Source organism: Giraffa tippelskirchi, chromosome 7, assembly GCF_054371585.1.
Source record: "Giraffa tippelskirchi isolate mGirTip1 chromosome 7, T2T-mGirTip1v1.2.pri, whole genome shotgun sequence".
NCBI classification, from domain to species: domain Eukaryota; kingdom Metazoa; phylum Chordata; class Mammalia; order Artiodactyla; family Giraffidae; genus Giraffa; species Giraffa tippelskirchi.
The window spans coordinates 78316069-78337971 of NC_137281.1; the positions used below are offsets into that span (position 1 = coordinate 78316069).

General features: G+C 37.5%; 1 protein-coding gene across 9 annotated transcripts in view; it reads left to right on the plus strand.

The window, feature by feature from the left end:
- Positions 1 to 16890, plus strand: part of TXNDC16 (thioredoxin domain containing 16) — an 87741-nt gene extending 70851 nt beyond the window's left edge. For 6 of the 9 annotated variants that reach the window (XM_081506061.1, XM_081506062.1, XM_081506059.1 and 3 more), the window contains 5 exons: positions 2754 to 2838; positions 4460 to 4598; positions 6613 to 6773; positions 7842 to 8032; positions 14178 to 14455. In XM_081506061.1, the coding sequence (XP_081362187.1) occupies positions 2754 to 2838; positions 4460 to 4598; positions 6613 to 6773; positions 7842 to 8032; positions 14178 to 14446 (845 nt within the window). In that variant the 3' untranslated portion in view covers positions 14447 to 14455. Of the gene's footprint in view, positions 1 to 2753; positions 2839 to 4459; positions 4599 to 6612; positions 6774 to 7841; positions 8033 to 14177; positions 14456 to 16338 lie in introns of those variants that run through there. The other 3 variants (XM_081506054.1, XM_081506053.1, XM_081506057.1) reach the window with 2 other exon arrangements.
- The last annotated feature ends 5013 nt before the right edge of the window (positions 16891 to 21903 follow it).

A 21903-nucleotide genomic window follows, 5' to 3' on the forward strand; every position in this document is an offset into this window, starting at 1 on the left:
ACTAAAGAGCCTCTTGATGAAGGTGAAAGAGGAGAGTGAAAAAGTTGGATTAAAGCTCAACGTTCAGAAAACTAAGATCATGGCATCTGGTCCCATCACTTCATGGGAAATCGATGGGGAAACAGTGGAAACAGTGTCAGACTTTATTTTTTTGGGCTCCAAAATCACTGCTGATTGTGATTGCAGCCATGAAATTAAAAGACGCTTACTCCTTGGAAGGAAGGTTATGGCCAACCAAGATAGCATATTAAAAAGCAGAGACATTACTTTGCCAACAAAGGTCCGTCTAGTCAAGGCTATGGTTTTTCCAGTGGTCATGTATGGATGTGAAAGTTGGATGGTGAAGACAGCTGAGCGCCGCAGAATTGATGCTTTTGAACTGTGGTGTTGGAGAGGACTCTTGAGAGTCCCTTGGACTGCAAGGAGATCCAATCAATCCATCCTAAAGGAGATCAATCCTGGGTGTTCATTGGAAGAACTGATGTTGAAGCTGAAACTCCAATACTTTGGCCACCTCATGCGAGGAGTTGACTCATTGGAAAAGACCCTGATGCTGGGTAGGATTGGGGGCAGGAGGAGAAGGGGACAACAGAAGATGAGATGGTTGGATGGCATCACTAACTCGATGGACATGGGTTTGGGTGGACTCCGGGAGTTGGTGATGGACAGGGAGGCCTGGCATGCTGCAATTCATGGGGTTGCAAGAGTCGGACACGACTGAGCGACTGAACTTAACTGAGACTCATGAAGAGCCTTCCAAGAAACATATTCATGAGTTTAGAATCTTATGAATGAGCAAATTATATGGAATGTTAGTGTCTTTCCCCACTGTTTTTTATTTAAAAAAGAAGAAGCTAAAATAGATTCCATTATGTCATTGCTTTAGGTAACAGTCATCAATTGTTGATCAGAATTTGGAGAAATTTCTCTTAGAATGAGAATGTAGGTACTCAGTTCCTTCTAGTTGCCTTGTTTTCCTATGTATCTTTTCTACTTTGATATAGCACAGGCTAAAGAAAATGTTTTTATGGATTACTCATTTCTCATTACATTTATGATTATAAATGAGTTCTCAGTGCTGCTTGCAGGTGGATCTTGCTACTCTAGTAAGTGGCTTTACTACAGTGTTTCTCAGTCTTGTGGAAAGCATGCATCATTTTTAAAGAAAATCTTGTGATTACCCAGTGTTAACAATGTTGATGCTCACAGCACGAATATAGTACTGACTGCTAAGGGACAGATCTTCTGGGTTCAGCATAGCCAGACCTCTAGGTACTTTATGATTCAGTTCTTCCATCATTGTTTTTCTATTTGAACTGCTGTGAACCTTTCATGCAGCCAGCGAGGTATCATCTGGCCTTCAGTTGGCAAGAATACATCATTTACAAAAGTCCATCTCTGCTCTTTTCTCGTTAGTCTACAGCTGTTTAATTCAGACTTGCTTCTGGGTTGTAAGACCCAGAATATGCTATTATTTAATGAAACTGTATTCAGAAACCTACAGAGATAATAGTTCTTATTTTGAATGTGCGTATCATACCAAATGGGACAAGACTAATACACAAATTAATCAAAATTCAACAGTAACAAAAACACCTTACAGAAAAATACAGAAAATAAAAAAGGAAGATGTAAATCCCTCATAATTGTAGATCCCTAACACAGACACTGTCAGAGGACTGGAATTTCCAGCCTTCTGTCTTTTTCTGTGCATACAGGTCCTTTTAGGTTTTGTGGTATAAGGTGTGCATCATTTCACATACCTGCTTGTCTTTCCAGGCGCCATATAGCACAGCTGTCTCCATTTACCTTGCCTTAGGAGTAGATTAAAAGGCAACAAATATTTATTTAACAAATCTGTATGATCAGAACCCTATAAATCTTATAAATTACAGTTGACCCTTGGAAACGAGGGGGTTTGGTGTGCTGACCCCCTGTGCAGTGAAAAATCTCCATGCTGCTGTCTCTGCCTTAAAAACAATGGGTTTGATAAATGATCTACCCAAGGGCATGAAGCTCAGTTTGGGTAGAATTAGGACTCAAACCCTCCTTCTTTTGGTTCCACATATTTGTCATCTCTGATTAAGATCTCCCCATCTCCCCATTGTGATCTCCCCATCTCTGAGTTTATGGAGAACATAAACTTTTCCCCACACCTAGTTTAAATGTCTATAAAATGAAAATACAGGTACTCTATTAATTGAAAAAAATTAATGTTTAAGTGGACTTGTGCAATTCAAACTCAATGTTGTTCAAGGGTCAACTGTACATTTAGAGTACAGAACATTTATTTACAGAACATTACATTATGTACATTATGTACGTTGTATTACATTAATGTACATTTTTATAATAATCAAATGTCATGATAACATGGGTTTATTTTAGAACCAACAAGGTATGTAAGGTCTACACTTGTTGTTTAGTCACTCAGTCATGTCCAACTCTTTTGTGACCCCCATGGACTGTAGCCCGCCAGGCTTCTCTGTCCATGGACTTCTCCAGGCAAGACTACTTGCATGGGTTGCCATTTCCTTCTCCAGGGAGCCTTCCTGACCCAAGAATTGAACCCACTTCTCCTGCTTTGGCAGGTGGATTCTTTACCACTGAGCCACCAGGGAAGCTACAAGGTCTATACTGAAATATATTTATAATTAATAATAAAACACTATCATCTATAAATCTGTTCATCAGTTGAATAGCACATATAACTTTAAAGTTTTCAGATTTTTGTCTTGTTTGTATATTTATAGTGAAAGAAGAGTTCACTGAAGCAGGAAGCTACCTAAAAGGATATGTTACCACAGGAATTTATTCTGAAGAAGATGTTTTGAGACTGTAAGTGTATTATAATTTTAGGGAGGAGGAAGTTTGCAAAATAATGTATTACCTGTCTTCACACAATTTTTTTTTAAGGAAAATGGGGCAGCAACATACCTAAATTTTTAATTTCATCCTGGGAAAATCTGGAAAGTAGTATCTGGCTATTTAGAATTTTTACATACTGAAAATTCTTCTTTAGGCTAGAGCCCCCCATGAGGCAACATTGGATTCATACCACTTCATCTTCCTACAAAATTTTTCCTCTTTGGATTCTATTACCTGCAATTTAAATTCTTTGCAGTTATAGTTTTTTGAGGAATTTTACATCTTGAGTGTCTGCGTTTTGATTTGCCATCAAGATATGCATAAAAATCAGAGTTTTTACATATTTCTCCCAGAGTTTTAGGTGATGAACTGATAGTTCTACTTAATTTTGTTATTGCAGACATACACTTAAGCAGTGCTTTTTTTAGCCGCTTAAGTTGCTTTATTTGTAGAATTTGGGGCTCCTATAAACTATCAAATATTTCAGTTGCTGCAGAATGAATGAACTGAAAATTTAGATGTTATTAATACACATCACATTCTACACTAATGACTCATCTTCAGATGCACATGGAGTTGTTTGTATTTCTTACCCTCTGACTATATTACTGCCAATTGTGATTTCTGAGCTTAGTTAAATCTTTCATCCTGAACACTGGCGACACGTGCATTTGATGACTGAGCTCCTGTTCTATCCAAGAAATCAGTGACTTTTGAAAAGTGAATACCGAACTCTAGACTTTTAGGGAATATGAGACCTATTCAACTGACACATGGATAGTCACCCACTGTCTTCTAGATCAGTAGTTTTTAGAATATGTTTTGTTTATAACCGACTCATCCACTAAGAGCACCTTCCGGGTAATCTGAAGACTGAGCAGTAGAAAGCCCGGTCTTCCGATTTATACTTTGTTTTAGCATAATTAAGTTTTTACATGATATAAATGTTACCATATCACTGGTAATTTCACACAGGCATTTTTTCCTATTTAGTGATTTTCTTTTAGGTTTAGTTAGCAAAAGTAGTGGTAGGAGAGAGAAGATTTCAGGTTCTCTTTCAGTGGAGAGAGCTCAGACTCTGTATCTGGAATACCTCAGTGTGAATTCTGTCTCTGCTGTTTATCACTGTTTCATCATCTGTAAAATGAGGATTATAGGGCCATTCTGAGGGTTAAATAAAAATGTAACTAGAAGCACCTGGTATAGTGCCTGGCAAATATAGGCCTATTCTCATAAATGCCTATCTCCTTGCTCAGCAGTTTGGTGAGCAGTCCAAAAAGTTAAGACCCATTCAGTGTGTTCCTAGTCCTGTTTAGACATTTTCTTGATGAGTAAATTGTCTAGAAAAAAAAATCTGGCTAGATTAGTATCTGTTGTTTTCTTCTAATCTAGGTTGTCAAGGCTCTTGAACTTGCTTAGATAGCCTCACATAAAAGCTAAGTTTGCCTGGAAATGGAGATTTTTCTTTTCTTTTTTTCTTAGTAGGGCTTCCCGTTTGCTGCCTCCACTGTGACTTCTTGGCCTAACTGTTCATGTTTTTGATGACTTGCTGTATTTTTGTTGGGAATTTTAGTATTCCGTTTCTCCACAGGTCAAGTAAATATACCGTAACTCTTCCAGCCCTGCTGCTTGCCAGACACAAAGAAGGCAAAATAGAGAGCATTCCATTAGTTAACGTCCATGTGCAAGACATAGTTCAAATAATAACAAATGCATCACTGGAAACATTTGTGAGTATATTTTATAATAAAGATGTTGTTTGAAATAAAATCTAGAGCAGTTAAAGATAGTGTAAAAGACAGTGTGTGTTTTAATACATGGTTTTCCATCTTTTGTTGGCACAGGGCATGATGTTTGGTGAGCTCTAGATTCATTGGGTTGCTCTGTTTATGTTCACCCATCATGCATATAACTTCTTTAATCCACTGCCAAAAGTTTACATGTCTTTGGATTATTTTTCTTGCTGAGATGCTTGTGGCTGATGGCCAGTTGAAGTACTCCATCTGGGCCGAAACTTGGCATGAAGCAAGTTTGGATTCCAGAGAGCGGCATGCTAGGCTTCCAGTCCTTGCTTGTCTCCTTACTGGCTGTATGTAAGCATTTCTCCACATGTGTAAAAAGGTTATTGTAAGGACTAAATGAGAATGGGTGTTCAGTGCTCTGTGTACAGTGTTTAGCCCCTGGTAAACACTCAGCAAATGTTAGCTAGTATTGCTTACATTGTTGTAGAGAAAAATATATTTTATCAAAGTCCTTTTCTGATACCTACTTTGTATAATAGTGGATTTAAAGGCACAACAGATGTAACCTGCATTTCTTGATTTTGGTTGTTTTGCATTAATATTAAACACAGCTAGAATATTATAAATTGATGCATTTCTACATTTCTGAAGTGACATGGGAGCAGTATTATCAACTGTAAATACTGAATGAATATCCTCTTGTTAGTGTCTTTTGTCATGATGATCTAAACAATATTACATTTTAGGCTAAAGAAATGAGTGTGTTCTTTAAGTCATTTTGTGGCCTCAGTCCTACTAACTCCCCTTCCCTAATTAAAGTTACAGTTTATAATTAATAAAATCATTAAAATTTTTAGGATATGGTTTTCTAAATTATTTATTAAAGTAACATTTTTGTCTTTAATGGCTTATTAAATGACTGTCTCTTTAGCACATCCGTAGTGCAATATTTTTGGAATTTTAATAAGACGTTAGCTTTTTTTCCCAGATAATACAGAAAACTATAGAGAGGAAAATTAGAATAAATCATAACTTCTTCAACCAAGCTTAAATTTAGGTATATATTTTCCCAAACTTAAAAAAAATTTCATGTGTGCTGTTGTTAAATTTCCTGATGCTGCTTTGTGTTGGAGCTTGTAAGTTGAGAGTATCAGTGACTGTATACAGTAGCAAGCTAGCAATAAGCTGTCTTCTGGCTTGCCCTTAGGTACTAGAAAGACTTCCTCTGAATAGGAAAAAGCAGTGGATGGCCAGATGGTAAACATTTTTTATATAACATCAAACCTTTAATGAACCTGATGACAAATTAGTCCAGGTAAATAATGCTCAGATCACAGTTAGTTAAATGTTAGTTGCTCAGTCATGTCCAACTCTTTATGACCTCATGGATTATATGTAGCCCACCAGATTCCTCTGTCCATGGAATTCTGCAGGCAAGAATACTGGACTGGGTTGCCATGCCTTCCTCCAGGGGATCTTCCCAACCCAGGGATTGAACCTGCATCTCTTATATCTCCTGCATTGGCAGGCAGGTTCTCTACCACTAGCACCACCTGGGAAGCCCGGAGAATGACATGCATACCATCTATGTAATGGCTCACAAATTCATATGGCCAACATAGACCTTGGGCCTGCTCTTCAGGCTCCTATATACAGTTGTCTGCTTGACAGTTTGTCTTGAATTATCTTTGAAAGTGAAAGTGGCAGTCGCTCAGTTGTGTCTGACTCTTCACGACCCCCCGCCAGGCTCCTCTGTGACGTTTTCCAGGCAAGAATATTGGAACTCTCCAAGCAAGAATACTGGAGTGGGTAGCCATTCCTTTCTACAGGGGATCTTCTCAACCCAGGGATTAAACCTGGGTTTCCTGCATTGTAGGCAGATTCTTTACCAACTGAGCTATCTAACTGAGCAAACTAACATGCAAGAGTGATTTGAACATTATTTTCTATTTTATGTATTATAATTTCCCATTTTTTCTTGATTTGTTTTGTTTTTAAACAGCCAGAGATCACTGTGGAAAATCTTCCCACCTACTTAAGACTTCAGAAACCATTACTTATTTTATTCAGTGATGGTGGCATAGATCTTCAGCATGAAAAAACAATACTGATGCTGGCAAAAAAGAAATACTTGGATTCATTTACCCCTTGTTGGTTAAATCTGTAGGTATATTTTTTATTTTTTAATATGTAAGAAGTAAAGAAAGTAATAAATATTATTAAGTTTTCATTAGGGAATGAAACTACCTTTGGAGTTAATGTTATGAAACCAATATATAAGTCATCATGATATTTTAGTAACTAAACTGCCTCAGATGGTCTAAGATGATCTTGTTTTAGATTGAATTCTGTTTTACAATAAATTCTCTTTTTTTGCTGTGTTTTTTTTTTTCAGCTTTATTCAAGCATAATTGACAAATAAATTTGTAAGATATTTAAAATGTACATTGAGATAATTTAAACACAATGCATATATGTATGCATTGTGAAAAAACTCATCTAGTTAATTAACACGTCCATCACCTCATATATTTGTTTTATAAATGTAAATTTGGGGATGGGGTGGAGTGAAAACATTTAAGTTCTACTCATGTAGCAAATTTCAGTGATACAGCACAGTATTATCAACTATAGTCACTGTGTTATACGTTAAATCCTTAGATTTTATTCATCTTGCAAACTGAAAAGTCTGTTTCTTTTTACCAGTCTCACCTTATTTCCCCCACCCTGCAGTCCCTGGCAACTTTTCTACTCTGTTTTTATGAGTTTGACTTTTTTTTTTAGGATTCCACATATTAGTGTTACTGCTATGTAGTATTTGTCTTTCTCTGTCTGTCTCTTTAAGTATCTTGTTATTTTATAGTTTGTAGCCATTTAATTTTGAGCTGACATGATGAGATACTTGACTAAACTTTGAAAGGAATATATTGATTATATCAAGACAAAATTGATGAGCCTGTGGACTGTGTCTGTTTTTTAATTAAAACTCTCATGCTGCCTTTTTTCTCCTAAGAGATATACAGTGTATACCTCATGTTAAAAGAAATGTTTTATGACTCTGATTACTAATAACGTAGTTATAGACCTCTTGATTTTTAGGACTTATTTCCATAAAATAAACCTCCTGGTATGGTGCTGTATTTAAAGGTTAATGTTTTACAAACAGTTGTTCTTGTTATTTTGCTATAGAAAGAAATATTCATTAACGTGTTCAGTTGCTCCCTTTTCTAGGAAGACGACACCAGTGGGGAGAGGAGTCTTGCAGGCATATTTTGGTACCCTGCCTCTCCTTCCTCTTCTTGTTGTGGTGAATCTGCATTCAGGTGGCCACGTGTTTGCATTTCCTTCAGACCAGGCTATCACTGAACAGAACCTTTTATTGTGGCTGAAGAAATTAGAAGCAGGACTAGAAAGTCATATCAGTAAGTTTCCTGTTTTAATGTGTACAGTTCTACATTTTGTTTCATGGATTTTTAAACTTGAATTATAGCTGATGAATGCTAGAATGAGTTGAATTGTAATGTTTGTAAATATTCTAAATATTAATATGCTGATAGCATTGTCCATACAGTCTGCTATATGGTAGATATTCTTACCCACAGAAAATGAGTGCTGTTATATTAAATTTAATAATAGCTAAACATTTATTGAATGCACAGTAGGTATCATGCACAAAGTTACATGCTTCACATGTATTATCTCCTTTATTCTCACAGGAGTCATAGGACATACCTGTAAAGGAGCTAAATAACTAGTTCAAAGTCATATAACTAACCAGTCAATGAGGAAACTTGGATTTCAACATGGCTCTGTTGTACTCCAGAACCAGAATTTTGAACCACAAGAAAATAGATCTTGGCCCAGAATTTATAATGCTGGTTTTATGACATGCCATGAAAGTGAAAGTGTAGTTGCTCAGTGGTATCCAACTCTTTGCGACCCCATGGACTGTAGCCCACCAGGCTCCTCTGTCTGTGGAATTCTTTAGGCAAGAATACTGGAGTGTATTGCCATTTTCTTCTCCAGGGGATCTTCCCGACCCAAGGATCAAACCTGGGTCAGTTGCATTGCAGGCAGATTCTTTATCATCTGAATCACAGGGGAAGCCCAGGACATGACATGACATAGTTGCTATTTTTCTAAAACCTCTGTGGGTTTGTACTTGTGGCATAGATGTGTTTGTTAGTTTATGTACAATTGTGGCAACAAGTCTGTTGCTATAATTTAGTTAACATGTAATAACCTAGATCATTAGTCTGTTGAGGAAATAGTGATGTAATGAAAAGTTTCCTAAGGCACTTGTAAAGGTTTTGTTATTGGAAACCAAATGAAGTATTTTATAGTAACATTTTGATGCTGTTCATGACTGAGTTCTGAAATAAGTTTGTGTATGTGTGTATGTGAACACATGTGAATATATGTGCATATACACATACACAATTCTGGTCTATAAACTCCAATTCAGTGTTATGCTGTCTCTCAGCTTGCATTTTGTGAATCTATAACTATGTATGTTTATGTATATTTAATCATATTCTTGAATTTATTTAAGTGTCAATCGTTGCAACATACTTGTTCTTCCCAGGAGATCTATCCATTTCATTTTTGTTAAATTAGACAGTTTTAACTAAACTGTTATGTCTAAATAGTCTATAGATGATATTTGTATATTTAAATGTAATTCACATACCATAAGGTACACCCTTTTAAAGTGTACAATTCGATGTGGTTTTGGGGGGTTTTTTTTTGGTATATTTACAAGATTGTACCATTCACAACCATTATTACCACTACTGAATTTTAAAATATTTTCATCACCCCCAAAAGAAACCCTGTACCCATTCACAGGTCACTCTCCATTCTCCCCTCTTTTCATTCCCTAACCACTTATTTGTCTTCTGTCTTTTTGGATTTGTCTAGTCTAGACATTTTATATAAATGGAGTCATACAACATGTGGCCTTTTGTGTCTGGCTTCTTTCACTTGGCGTAGGTTTTTAAGGATCATCAGTGTTGTAGCATGAATCAGTGGTTGATTCCTTTTTATGGATGAATAATATTCCATTGGATGGATATATCCCATTTTGTTTTTCCATTCATCAGTTGATATACATTTACACTATCTCCATTTCTTGCTATTATAAGTAATGCTGCTGTGAACATTCATGTACATGTTTTTCTATCAACTATACAGATGTCTTATGCCAGTTACCCCACTGTCTTGAATACAACATCTTTGAAATCGATTTTCAAATTGGGAAATTTGATTCCTCCAACTTTGTTCTTTGTGGGCAAGATTATTTTGGCTCTTCTGGGTCCTCTTGGGTGGTATTTTTAAGTCTTAGTTTTCTGAGATAATGGATTAGTTTTAGCATTTAGAAATGTAAAAAAGTAACTAAATTGACCATTTAGTTTGTCATAATCTGAAAGAAGCCTTTCTGTGGTTGTTATTGCTCTTTGATGGCCTCTTCATTCTAGCCACACAGCAGAGGGGTCCTTTCAGTTGCAGCTCTTGAACTCTTCAGATAGGCTGCATTCTCTGTCTGCATTGCTGTTTTATAGAAGCGTCTGAGTGCTGTCATTTTGCAGTTGCTGTGACACAGAGGCCTCATGGACTCTGACTACATCAGATAGGATTATATGTAAGTCAGGCCAGAGTACCTCTCCACTGAATAGCTTTTATTTATTTATTTATTTATTTATAAATTTATTTATTTTAGTTGGGGGCTAATTACTTTACAATATTGTAGTGGTTTTTGCCATACATTGACACTAATCAGCCATGGGTTTACATGTGTTCCCCATCCTGAACCTCCCTCCCACCTCCCTCCCCATCCCATCCCTCTGGGTCATCCCATTGCCCCAGCCCCGAGCACCTATCCCATGCATCGAACCTGGAATGGTGCTCTGTTTCACATATGATAATACACATGTTTCAATGCTATTCTCTCAGAACGTCCCAGCCTCACCTTCTCCCTCAGAGTCCATAAGACTATTCTATGCATCTGTGTCTCTTATTCTGTCTCGCATATAGGGTTATCATTACCATCTTTCAAATTCCATATATATGCATTAGTATACTGTATTGATGTTTTTCTTTCTGGCTTACTTCACTCTGTATGATGGGCTCCAGTTTCATCCATCTCAATAGAACTGATTCAAATGTATTCTTTTTAATGGCTGAGTAATATTCCATTGTGTATATGTACCACCACTTCCTTATCCATTCGTCTGCTGATGGACATCTAGGTTGCTTCCATGTCCTGGCTATTGTAAACAGTGCTGCAGTGAACATTGGGGTACACGCGTCTCTTTCAATTCTAGTTTCCTCAGTGTGTATGCCCAGCAGTGGGATTGCTGGGTCATATGGCAGTTCTATTCCCAGTTTTTTAAGGAATCTCCACACTGTTCTCCATAGTGGCTGTACTAGTTTGCCTTCCCACCAACAGTGTAAGAGGGTTCCCTTTTCTCCACACCCTCTCCAGCATTTATTGCTTGTAGACTTTTGGATAGCAGCCATTCTGACTGGTGTGAAATGGTACCTCATTGTGGTTTTGATTTGCATTTCTCTAATAATGAGTGATGTTGAGCATCTTTTCATGTGTTTGTTAGCCATCTGTATGTCTTCTTTGGAGAAATGTCTGTTTAGTTCTTTGGCCCATTTCTTGATTGGGTCGTTTATTTTTCTGGAATTCAGCTGCAGAAGTTGCTTGTATATTTTTGAGATTAATTGTTTGTCTGTTGCTTCGTTTGCTATTATTTTCTCCCATTCTGAAGGCTGTCTTTTCACCTTGCTTATAGTTTCCTTTGTTGTGCAAAAGCTTTTAATTTTAATTAGGTCCCATTTGTTTATTTTTGCTTTTATTTCCAATAATTCTGGGAGGTGGGTCATGGAGGATCCTGCTGTGATTTATGTCAGAGAGTGTTTTGCCTATGTTTTCCTCTAGGAGTTTTATAAGTTTCTGGTCTTACGTTTAGATCTTTAATCCATTTTGAGTTTATTTTTGTGTATGGTGTTAGAAAGTGTTCTAATTTCATTCTTTTACAAGTGGTTGACCAGTTTTCCCAGCACCACTTGTTAAAGAGATTGTCTTTTCTCCATTGTATATTCTTGCCTCCTTTGTCGAAGATAAGGTGTCCATAGGTGCATGGATTTATCTCTGGGCTTTCTATTTTGTTCCATTGATCTATATTTCTATCTTTGTGCCAGTACCATACTGTCTTCATGACTGTGGCTTTGTAGTAGAGCCTGAAGTCAGGCAGGTTGATTCCTCTAGTTCCATTCACTGAATAGCTTTTAAAAAGGTCATGTGATGTTCAGAGACAAAGAAACCTGAACTTCTGACCCAGCTTCCTTGACTACTAACCGTGTTTTTTTTTCCTTTATTTCCTCCCGATAGTCCCTACTCTATGTTACAGTTATTTTAAAAATTAAAATGAAGTATGCAGAGGCATACGTTTTAAAGTGTAAAACCTACAGTATTTATTATACTTCTTGTAAAAGATCCTTTCCAACAAGGGGCCTCCTTAGGGGCTTTGATTTCTCAACTCAAACCATTACCAAGGATCAGAATTATTCTTCTGAGTTTCCTGAGTGATTAGTATTTCTTCCATTGCAATGGACGGTAATGCCTCTGGTTTCCATTATTTCTTTGAATCACTGCTCCTGATCTGAAGTTATTCCTGCAGCCTCTGCAGCAGGGAAGAAGCCAAGGTCCAAGCAGGACTTTTCCGTACGGGGGCCTGTCCTCCGTGCTGCCAGGACCTGCTCTCACTACATCCTGAGAGGCAGGTCTGAGACACGAATGTTGCAGCTACCCTTAGGAGAGCCTGAGTCTGTAACATGGCGCCACTGGTCTCTGCCTCACCTTGCTTGCTGCGCATTTTAATTTCTGTGAAATTGTGACCACTGGCTGTTCTTATTTGACATTTACACTTAATTTTGGTCAAGATCTCTGACCTTTCTAGGACTTGGTTTTCTCATATTTAAAGTTGGGATAATAATTGTACTTACCTCATGAGGTTGTAAGGATTAAATACATAATTTCTGATATATAGTAAAGCCTCAATCACTGTTAGTCATTATTATTATTATCATTACTAATTTGATAATAGTGTCTTTCTTGCCCATATGTGAGGAGAGTACAGTTTTATTTGCAATTGAAAAAATTAAGATCTTTGTAGAGTGCCTCAGGAAATAATGAGCAGAATTAGAATGTCCAGTTTCAGGCATTTTGTCATTGTCTCATACCACTAGGTTGCAGTGCTTACCATAAAAATAAATACTGCTAAATCTTTGCTGTGCTTTAAATTGGACTTCTCTTCAAGATACTTCATCTGCATATTGCACAGTACAGTTATTTTACTTCTTACCTATTCATTATATTCAAGAAACTAGTTTCTTGAATGTACCTGACAGCAGACTATATTTGAGTCTGTTATCTGGGCAACACTGTAATTTGAAACATCAGTTACAGGGGTAACTTAAATGTAATACCTTGCTGATGTACCATGGATTTTATATACTTGAGCCTGAGTGAAGAAATCATATCAATGAGTATAGATATACATATACATATGTACTGATGCAGATTTTTGTCTGTGTTTTAATCCTAAATTAGAGTTTGTATGAATGTCCTAAGCTTTTATTTGATTTATGAGAGATGCTTGAGTTTTTACTTTATGAGCATTACTTTCTTTTCATATAACAGTATATAGATTCTTTCATTGGAATTTAATTTTTAAATGTTTAGTTTGCACATTTCCTTATGTAATTTCTCAAGTAGTATTTTGAATAGGGATCTAAACTCTGAAATTGTGTGAAATCTGTTTACTAAATGGAGTAAAGCTAGTCTATTTATCCCATATATGTGTTATCTGCTTAAATCCGTTTTCTTCTTTTAATGACCAATATTTTAAAATAATGTGAAGATTCACTGCCATGAAGCCCTCCTAAGTGCTTCTAATCACTGCTTGTTTATAGTACAGTTGATTCCATAGCAATCTTCCAAAACAGAAAATGCTTTAAAATATAAGAAATATTTTTCTAAATTTTATATATATATATATATATATATATATATATGGTCCAAAACTTTTCTAAATTTAAATGTATATAAAATGTATATATATATATGGTCCAAAATTTTTATCTGGAATGATTTATAGTTACAGTACTTTGGGGATAAAGACAGGGGTAGGGAGGGAAGCTATATATTATATACAGTCCCTGGCTGTATATAATCTCATTACACATACTACTATTTTTTTAACCTTCAACAAGGGTTAACAGGCAGCGAGATTATGGACCTTTATGTTTTTTGCCTATTAATACCTGTCTTTATTTAAAATAGCACAGCCTATAAATGAAGATGTCTAGTAATGACAAATGTATCAAGTTTGTTAGACAATGATGATAATAAAATGTAGCTTTCCCATAGACAAAGAACACTGATAAGGCCTTCAGTCCTGTAAATATATTTTTCAAAATAAAACATTTTCTAGTATATTCATGTGATGGGATTTTATATCTGTTCCTCTTTAACCCTTGATTCTACCTTCCTTGCAGAAGTTTTACCTGCTCAGGAATGGAAACCTCCTCTGCCTGCTTATGATTTTCTAAGTATGATGGATGCGGCAGCATCTGAGCATCTTACTAGGAAAGTTCCCAAGTGTATAAAAGAAACTGACGTGCAAGAAAGTGATAAAGAACAGCTTGACGATAAATCCGCAATCACAGAGGAATCGATTGGAACATTGAAAATGAAGCATTCGAGTAGAAGTAATTGGTTTGAAGAAGCCAAAAAACCACTCAGGCATGATAATAAAGAATTATGATACTCAAAAGTGAGCTAATTTTATAGGGCTGTGAAAAGCTTCCCAAAGTCTTTTTGGCTTATTTGATAGACTTGAGAATTTATTTCACTAAAAAGTAATACTGAGTCATTTCAAGTTTCTAGATCAGGGCTGTTCAATGGAAATATAATGTGCAATATATGTAGTTTAGAATTTTCTGTAGCCACATTAAAATAAAACTGAGCAGGGGAAATTAATTTTATTTCACCCAGTTTAAGTATACCACCCAAAAATAGTTCAGTTAACATAAAAATTGTGAGTTATTTTACATTCTTTTTTTGTATCAAGTCTTCAAAATCCAGTGCATATTTTATGCTTACTACACATCTCACTTCAGAGTAGCTAGGTTTCAAGTGCTCAGTAACCAAGTATGGCTGGTGACACAGGTGAAGCCATACATATTCATGTACCCATTCTCCCCCAAACTCCTCTCCCATCCAGTCTGCCACACAACATTCAGCAGAGTTCCCTGTGCTATACAGTTGGTCTTTCTTGGTTATTTATTTTAAATATAGCAGTGTGTACATGTCCATCCCAAACTCCCTAACTACCCTTTCCCCCTAGCAACCATAAGTTCATTCTCTTAAGTCTGTGAGTCTCTTTCTGTAACACCAGTGTTTCTTAATCAGGGGAGAGTTTTGCCCCCAGGGGGACATTTGGTAATGTCAAGAGATATTTTTGATTGTCATTACTAGGGGCATTACTGGCATATAGTGGGACTAAGTAGAAACCAGGGATGCCAATAAGCATCTTACAATGCACTGGACAGCTCCTCCCGCCCCAAACAAAGAATTATCCTGCCCAAATGTCAATAATCCCAAGTTTGAGTTAAACTAATCTGTGGCAAAATGTTAAATTCACTTATATTTTTTAAAGTAATGAAATAACCCTAAAAAGAATGCAGAGTAAGATAATATAATATATATTATGTTATATATGTTACATAATGATTCTCTTTTTTTTTTTTTTTAATAAATTTATTTATTTTAGTTGGGGGCTAATTACTTTACAATATTGTAGTAGTTTTTGCCATACATTGACATGAATCAGCCATGGGTTTACATGTGTTCCCCATTATGATTCTCTTATATAATAATATATAATATATATATAATTCTCATATATATACGATTGCCCCTTAGACCAACCTAGATTTGAACTGCACCATTCTATTTACATGTAGATTTCTTTCACTGAATGCTTTCTATAGTACTGTAGTGTCCGTGGTTGATTGACTCTGCAGATGTGGAACCATGGATATGGAGGGCTAACTGTAAAAAAGCTGTTTGTTTGGGGATTGGCAGCCCTAAACCCCACATTATTCAAGGGTCAACTGTATATTTCATTGTAACATAGATCATTTGTTCCTCCCAGCACCCTTCCTAGATGTTTTTCTTATGGCATGTAATCTGTATTATTTCAGTTCATTCTCATTTGTTTTTTATTTCTTACATGGGAGATATGAGAGTGAACTCCAAATATAGCTTGTATTAATAAAACGTCACCAGCCTAACCATTAACTGCAAGCACATAAAAACCTGAAATCAATTAGTCATTGTACCATAGCCAGAAATTTTGACAGTTATTAGTATGCGTTCTTTTAATAATTTTAAATAAAGTATCTGGATTTCAGGCTACCTTTAAAAACTTCCTGTGGCCTCTATCATGCTGTCTATTGGACCACTTTCCCTGTATCGGTTAGATTTCTTTGGTTGCAGGCAACAGAAATTTAGCTTTGATTAACTTAAGCAAAGTAAGAATATTGGTAATTCATAGAGTTAAGCTATGCTTTGAAAAAATACAAACAAAAGCTGTTTGAGGATCTGTATAGCAGGAACTAACCAGCTCAGTAATTTTTCTGTCTTTCTGTCCAGCTGTTTTTCTGTCTTTCATGTCTCAGGGACTCCTGGGAATGTTGGCTAGGGGAAGACTAACTGGCAGCCCTAACCAGACTTCCACAATACAGAAGAGGTGAACCTTACAGAAGAAATCTAGATCCTGTTTGCTAAGAAAAGGGAGTGTGAGTATGGAGAGGGAAAAAAACAGCAAAGAGAAAATCTGTGAACCCTCAAAGACACTGCTTGTGCTTCTACCTAGCCTTTTCTCCTTTTCAAGTGTTTCTGTCATATCTTCCTGTCCATGTGTGAGTTTCAAAAGCTCTCTCTCTACCCTCAAGTGTTGGAGTTTTCCTATGTATCTCCCTGAATCTCTGTAAGAGTTGGCCAGTGCGTATGTACATTCTGAGTAACATTTCATTCCTCATGAATCAAATTATTTTACCCTCTCCTGACTCACCTCTGCTGGAAGAAACATCCTTGGTCCAGCCCTTATGATGAAATATTTCATTCATTTCGCATTTCCTGAGTTCATTACCCAAACTTATGCTTCTTTTAAAAACTAACTAAACATGCATAAGCAGAACATTATATTCAAAGATCTGTAAGTGTCTATATTGGTAATAGAAAATAATCAAATAGGTATACCTTGGGAGTTGTGCTTCCATTTAAGATGTAGAAAGCTTCAAGAGAATGTTCCTCCCATCTTAATAAGAAAAAAAAAAAATCAAAACTTTTCTATTACACATCAGAGAAGGCAGCCAAAGGAACTGAATTCCAGAATGACAGACCTCTTAAAAAGACAGAATACATGAACTATTTCACCTTTGGCAGAGAATAGGAGGCTGCCAGTAAAGAAGACACTTGGAAAGGTCTGAGATGTGTCCCTGCCTGCAAGTTATAAGCTTGCCACAGTTTCTTGTATCAGAGACAAGGGACTTCATTACTTAACCTAATAGTATCAATCAGTGTTAGTATCTGTGCTGGTTCTCTGATCCCCAATCCCAAAGGGCAATGAGAGGAGGGCCAGGTGACACCTATACATGCAGTGGGCTGCATTTCAGGGAGGTACCCTGAGCTCCAGGAACCTAAAATATTTTATGATGAGTATTAAGCATGCCTGTCCTTTGCTCTGGAGGGAGACGTCTTCATTACAGTAGACAGTAATCAAATGTGTCTCTCTCCAGAAGAAGATGCTATCTCTGTTTATCCCAGCTGAGAAGGTGGTTGAGACAAAGGAGGAAGTCAGTGCCTCTCCATAGATCATGCACAAACATGAGAGACTCATGAAAAAGTATCTCCCAACAAAAATTGGCTAAAATTTTAAAGAATTTAGGAGAAGTATGGACTGAATATAAGCTTAGAGTAAGTGGGAGCTTCTCTCTCCTCACTATTCTTTGGAACTCCGCGTTCAAATGGGTATATCTTTCTTTTTCTCCTTTGCTTTCCGTTTCTCTTGTGTTCACAGCTATTTGTAAGGCCTCCTCAGACAGCCATTTTGCTTTTTTGCATTTCTTTTTCTTGGGGATAAGAAAGCCTTCCTCAGTGATCAGTGCAAAGGAATAGAGGAAAACAATAGAATGGGAAAGGCTAGAGATCTCTTCAAGAAAATTAGAAATACCAAGGGAACGTTTCATGCAAAGATGGGCTCGATAAAGGACAGAAATGGTATGGACCTAACAGAAGCAGAAGATATTAAGAAGAGGTGGCAAGAGTATACAGAACTATACAAAAAAGATCTTCATGACCCAGATAATCACGGTGGTATGATCACTCACCTAGAGCCAGACATCCTGGAATGTGAAGTCAAGTGGGCCTTAGGAAGCATCACTACGAACAAAGCTAGTGGAGGTGATGGAATTCCAGTTGAGCTATTTCAAATCCTAAAAGACGATGCTGTGAAAGTGCTGCACTCAAGATGCCAGCAAATTTGGAAAACTCAGCAGTGGCCACAGGACTGGAAAAGGTCAGTTTTCATCCCCATCTCAAAGAAAGGCAATGCCAAAGAATGCTCAAACTACCACACAATTGCACTCATCTCAATGGCACCCCACTCCAGTACTCTTGCCTGGAAAATCCCGTAGACAGAGGGGTAGGCTGCAGTCCATGGGGTCGCTAAGAGTCGAACACGACTGAGCGACTTCACTTTCACTTTTCACTTTCATGCATTGGAGACGGAAATGGCAACCCACTCCAGTGTTCTTGCCTGGAGAATCCCAGGGATGGCGGAGCCTGCTGGGCTGCCATCTATGGGGTCGCACAGAGTCGGACACAACTGCAGTGACTTAGCAGTAGCATATGCTAATAAAGTAATGCTCAAAAATTCTCCAAGCCAGGCTCCAGCAATACATGAACTGTAAACTTAGAGATTTTCAAGCTGGATTTAGAAAAGGCAGAGGAACCAGAGATCAAATTGCCAACATCCGCTGGATCATCAAAAAAGCAAGAGAGTTCCAGAAAAACATCTACTTCTGCTTTATTGACTATGCCAAAGCCTTTGTGTAGATCACAATAAACTGTGGAAAATTCTTAAAGAGATGGGAGTACCAGACCACCTGACCTGCCTCTTGAGAAATCTGTATGCAGGTCAGGAAGCAACAGTTAGAACTGGACATGGAACAACAGACTGGTTCCAAATAGGAAAAGGAGTATGTCAAGGCTGTATATTGTCACTCTGCTTATTTGACTTATATGCAGAGTACATCATGAGAAATGCTGGGCTGGATGAAGCCACAAGCTGGAATCAAGGTTGCTGGGAGAAATATCAATAACCTCAGATACACAGATGACACCACCATTATGGCAGAAAGTGAAGAACTAAAGAGCCTCTTGATGAAAGTGAAAGAGAGTGAAAAAGTTGGCCTAAAGCTCAACATTCAGAAAACTAAGATCCTGGCATCCATTCCCGTCACTTCATGGCAAATAGATGGGGAAACAATGGAAACAGTGACAGACTTTTATTTTGGGGGCGCTCCAAAATCACTGCAGATGGTGATTGCAGCTATGAAATTAAAAGACGCTTACTTCTTGGAAGGAAAGTTATGACCAACCTAGAGACATATTAAAAAGCAGAGACATTACTTTGCCAACAAAGGTCCGTCTAGTCAAGGCTATGGTTTTTCCAGTGGTCATGTATGGATGTGAGAGTTGGACTATAAGCAAAGCTGAGCACCGAAGAATTGATGCTTTTGAACTGTGGTGTTGGAGAAGATTCTTGAGAGTCCCTTGGACTGCAAGGAGATCCAACCAGTCCATCCTAAAGGAGGTCAGTCCTGGGTGTTCATTGAAAGGACTGATGTTGAGGCTGAAACTCCAATACTTTGGCCACCTGATGTGAAGAGCTGACTCATTTGAAAAGACCCTGATTCTGGGAAAGATTGAGGGCAGGAGGAGAAGGCGACGACAGAGGATGAGATGGTTGGATGACATCACCAACTCAGTGGAGATGAGTTTGAGCAAGGCCTGGGAGTTGGTGATGGACAGGGAAGCCTGGTGTGCTGAGGTCCATGGGGTCGCAAAGAGTCGGAAACGATTGAGCAACTGAACTGAACTGAAGTGGGAGCTTTGACATGACAGTAGTTCACATTCTCCTGGGAGCTCCTTTCCACCAGCTTCCACTTGGTGCTATGAGAACTATTGGGGCAGGAGCCTGGTGAGAAGATATCCCTCAAAGACACAGGCATGCAGGTAGTGGTTGATCTAATGTTCTCGGGTGACAGAGGTGAAACACTGACCACATCCTCAGACTCTCTTATATGAGTAAAAAACATTAACCACTGCTAGAGAGAGCATACTTTCCTGCCTCCAGGGCCCAGGCACAGACCCACTGCCTCTGGGGAAGGAGTAAATGCAAAAACCTTTGGCCCCTGGGGAGAGGTAGAAAACCTCTTTGGCCCGGGATACTGTACCAACATCAAGCGGAGATCTGCTATCAATGGGAGAAGTGCAGTTCACCACTGGGGGAGCTTGAGACTGTGGTGACACAGGTAAGCAGGACTGGCTCAAAGCTGAGGGTGGAGAAGGAGAACAGATCCTCTGGCACCCAGGTCTGACCCAAGTGCAAGATAACTTCAGCCCATCCCTGAAGGAACACGCAGACTGTATTACACCAAAGGTAAAAATAATAAAATCCAAGCCTGTTTTCACTCACTTGATTCACTCAGTCCCTCACACTAGTAGTGGCCATGTATAAATATTATTTATCTTTCTCAACTGTTCTCCACAGGATGTGTGGCATTCAGTCAAAAATTCTAAGACTTAATAAAAAAAAAAGTAAAACAATTCATAGTCAAGAAATGAAACAAATGACACAACTAAACTCAGAAATGACCCAGATATTGGAAATTGTGAGACAGAGACTTTCAACTATGATGAATGTGTTAAAGGATTTACTGGAAAAACAAGGCAAGCTTGGGCATATCTATGCCCAAGAAAACAGGCAACTATAAAAGTCACCAAAGTGGACTTGAAAAAGAACCAAAATAGAACTTTTAGAAATAAAAATACAATAACTAAGATTAAAAATTTAAATTAGACACAGCTGAAAAGAAAGTGATAACTAGAAGATAGATGATAAAAATTATTCAGAATATACCACAGAGAGACAAAAAGATGAAACATACAGAAAAGAGATTAGAAGTCCAGGATGGTGGAGAAATATTAACATCTGTTAATAATTAATAGATGTTCCAGAAGTAGAAGAGGGATGGGGGGGGGGCAGAGATACCAAATATGGAGACAATTACTGAGGATTTTCCGGAATGATGAAAGATACCAATTCACAAATTCAGAAGTTTATGAATTTCTAAGTAGATTAAATAAAAAGAAATCCACACTAGACACACAGTGAAACTACAGAACATCAAAGGCAAAGAGAATCTTAAAAGATGTCAAAGAAAAAGACCAACTACATCCACATTATTGGCAGCTGGACAACAGCTGAATCAAAGGCTGTGGCATGATATTTTCAAAAGGCTGCAAGAAAAATATTTGGTAACCCAGAATTTATATCCAGTGAAAATATTTTTTGAAAAAAGGATAAGATAAACACAGTTCAGAATAGCAGAGACTGAGTGGCCATCAAGAAAAATAAGGAGATTCCGGATATTTATCTCATGTGGAAGGAAAGAGATCCCAGATGGGAGGGCAGAGAAGGAAAAAGACATAAAGGAGCAAAGTGATAAATTCATGGGTGAATCTGAATGAGCACCGAGAGCATAAAACACTCATAAATGCAAAATTTAAAAGAAAACATGATGGAATTAACATATTAATGACAACAATGTTTAAGTAGGGAAAGGAGTCAATAGAGATAATGTACTCTTAAGTTCCCTGGGAAATGGAGGTTATTGCTTATGACAGGCAGTAAGCATGCATTTTGTAATTTTTAGGGTATCCACTAAAAGGATAGAGAACTTTCACGTGGTGAGAGGGAAAAAACGTAGGTATCAAAAATAATCAACAGCAAGAAAGGAAAATAAACGAAACAGAACAGGTGGGATAAATAGCACAAACTAAGACAGCAATTTAAACAGAAATGCTGGTAAACAAGTGCAAATGGGTCAAATATTCCAATTAAAAGACCATCAGGCAGGATCAAAAAGT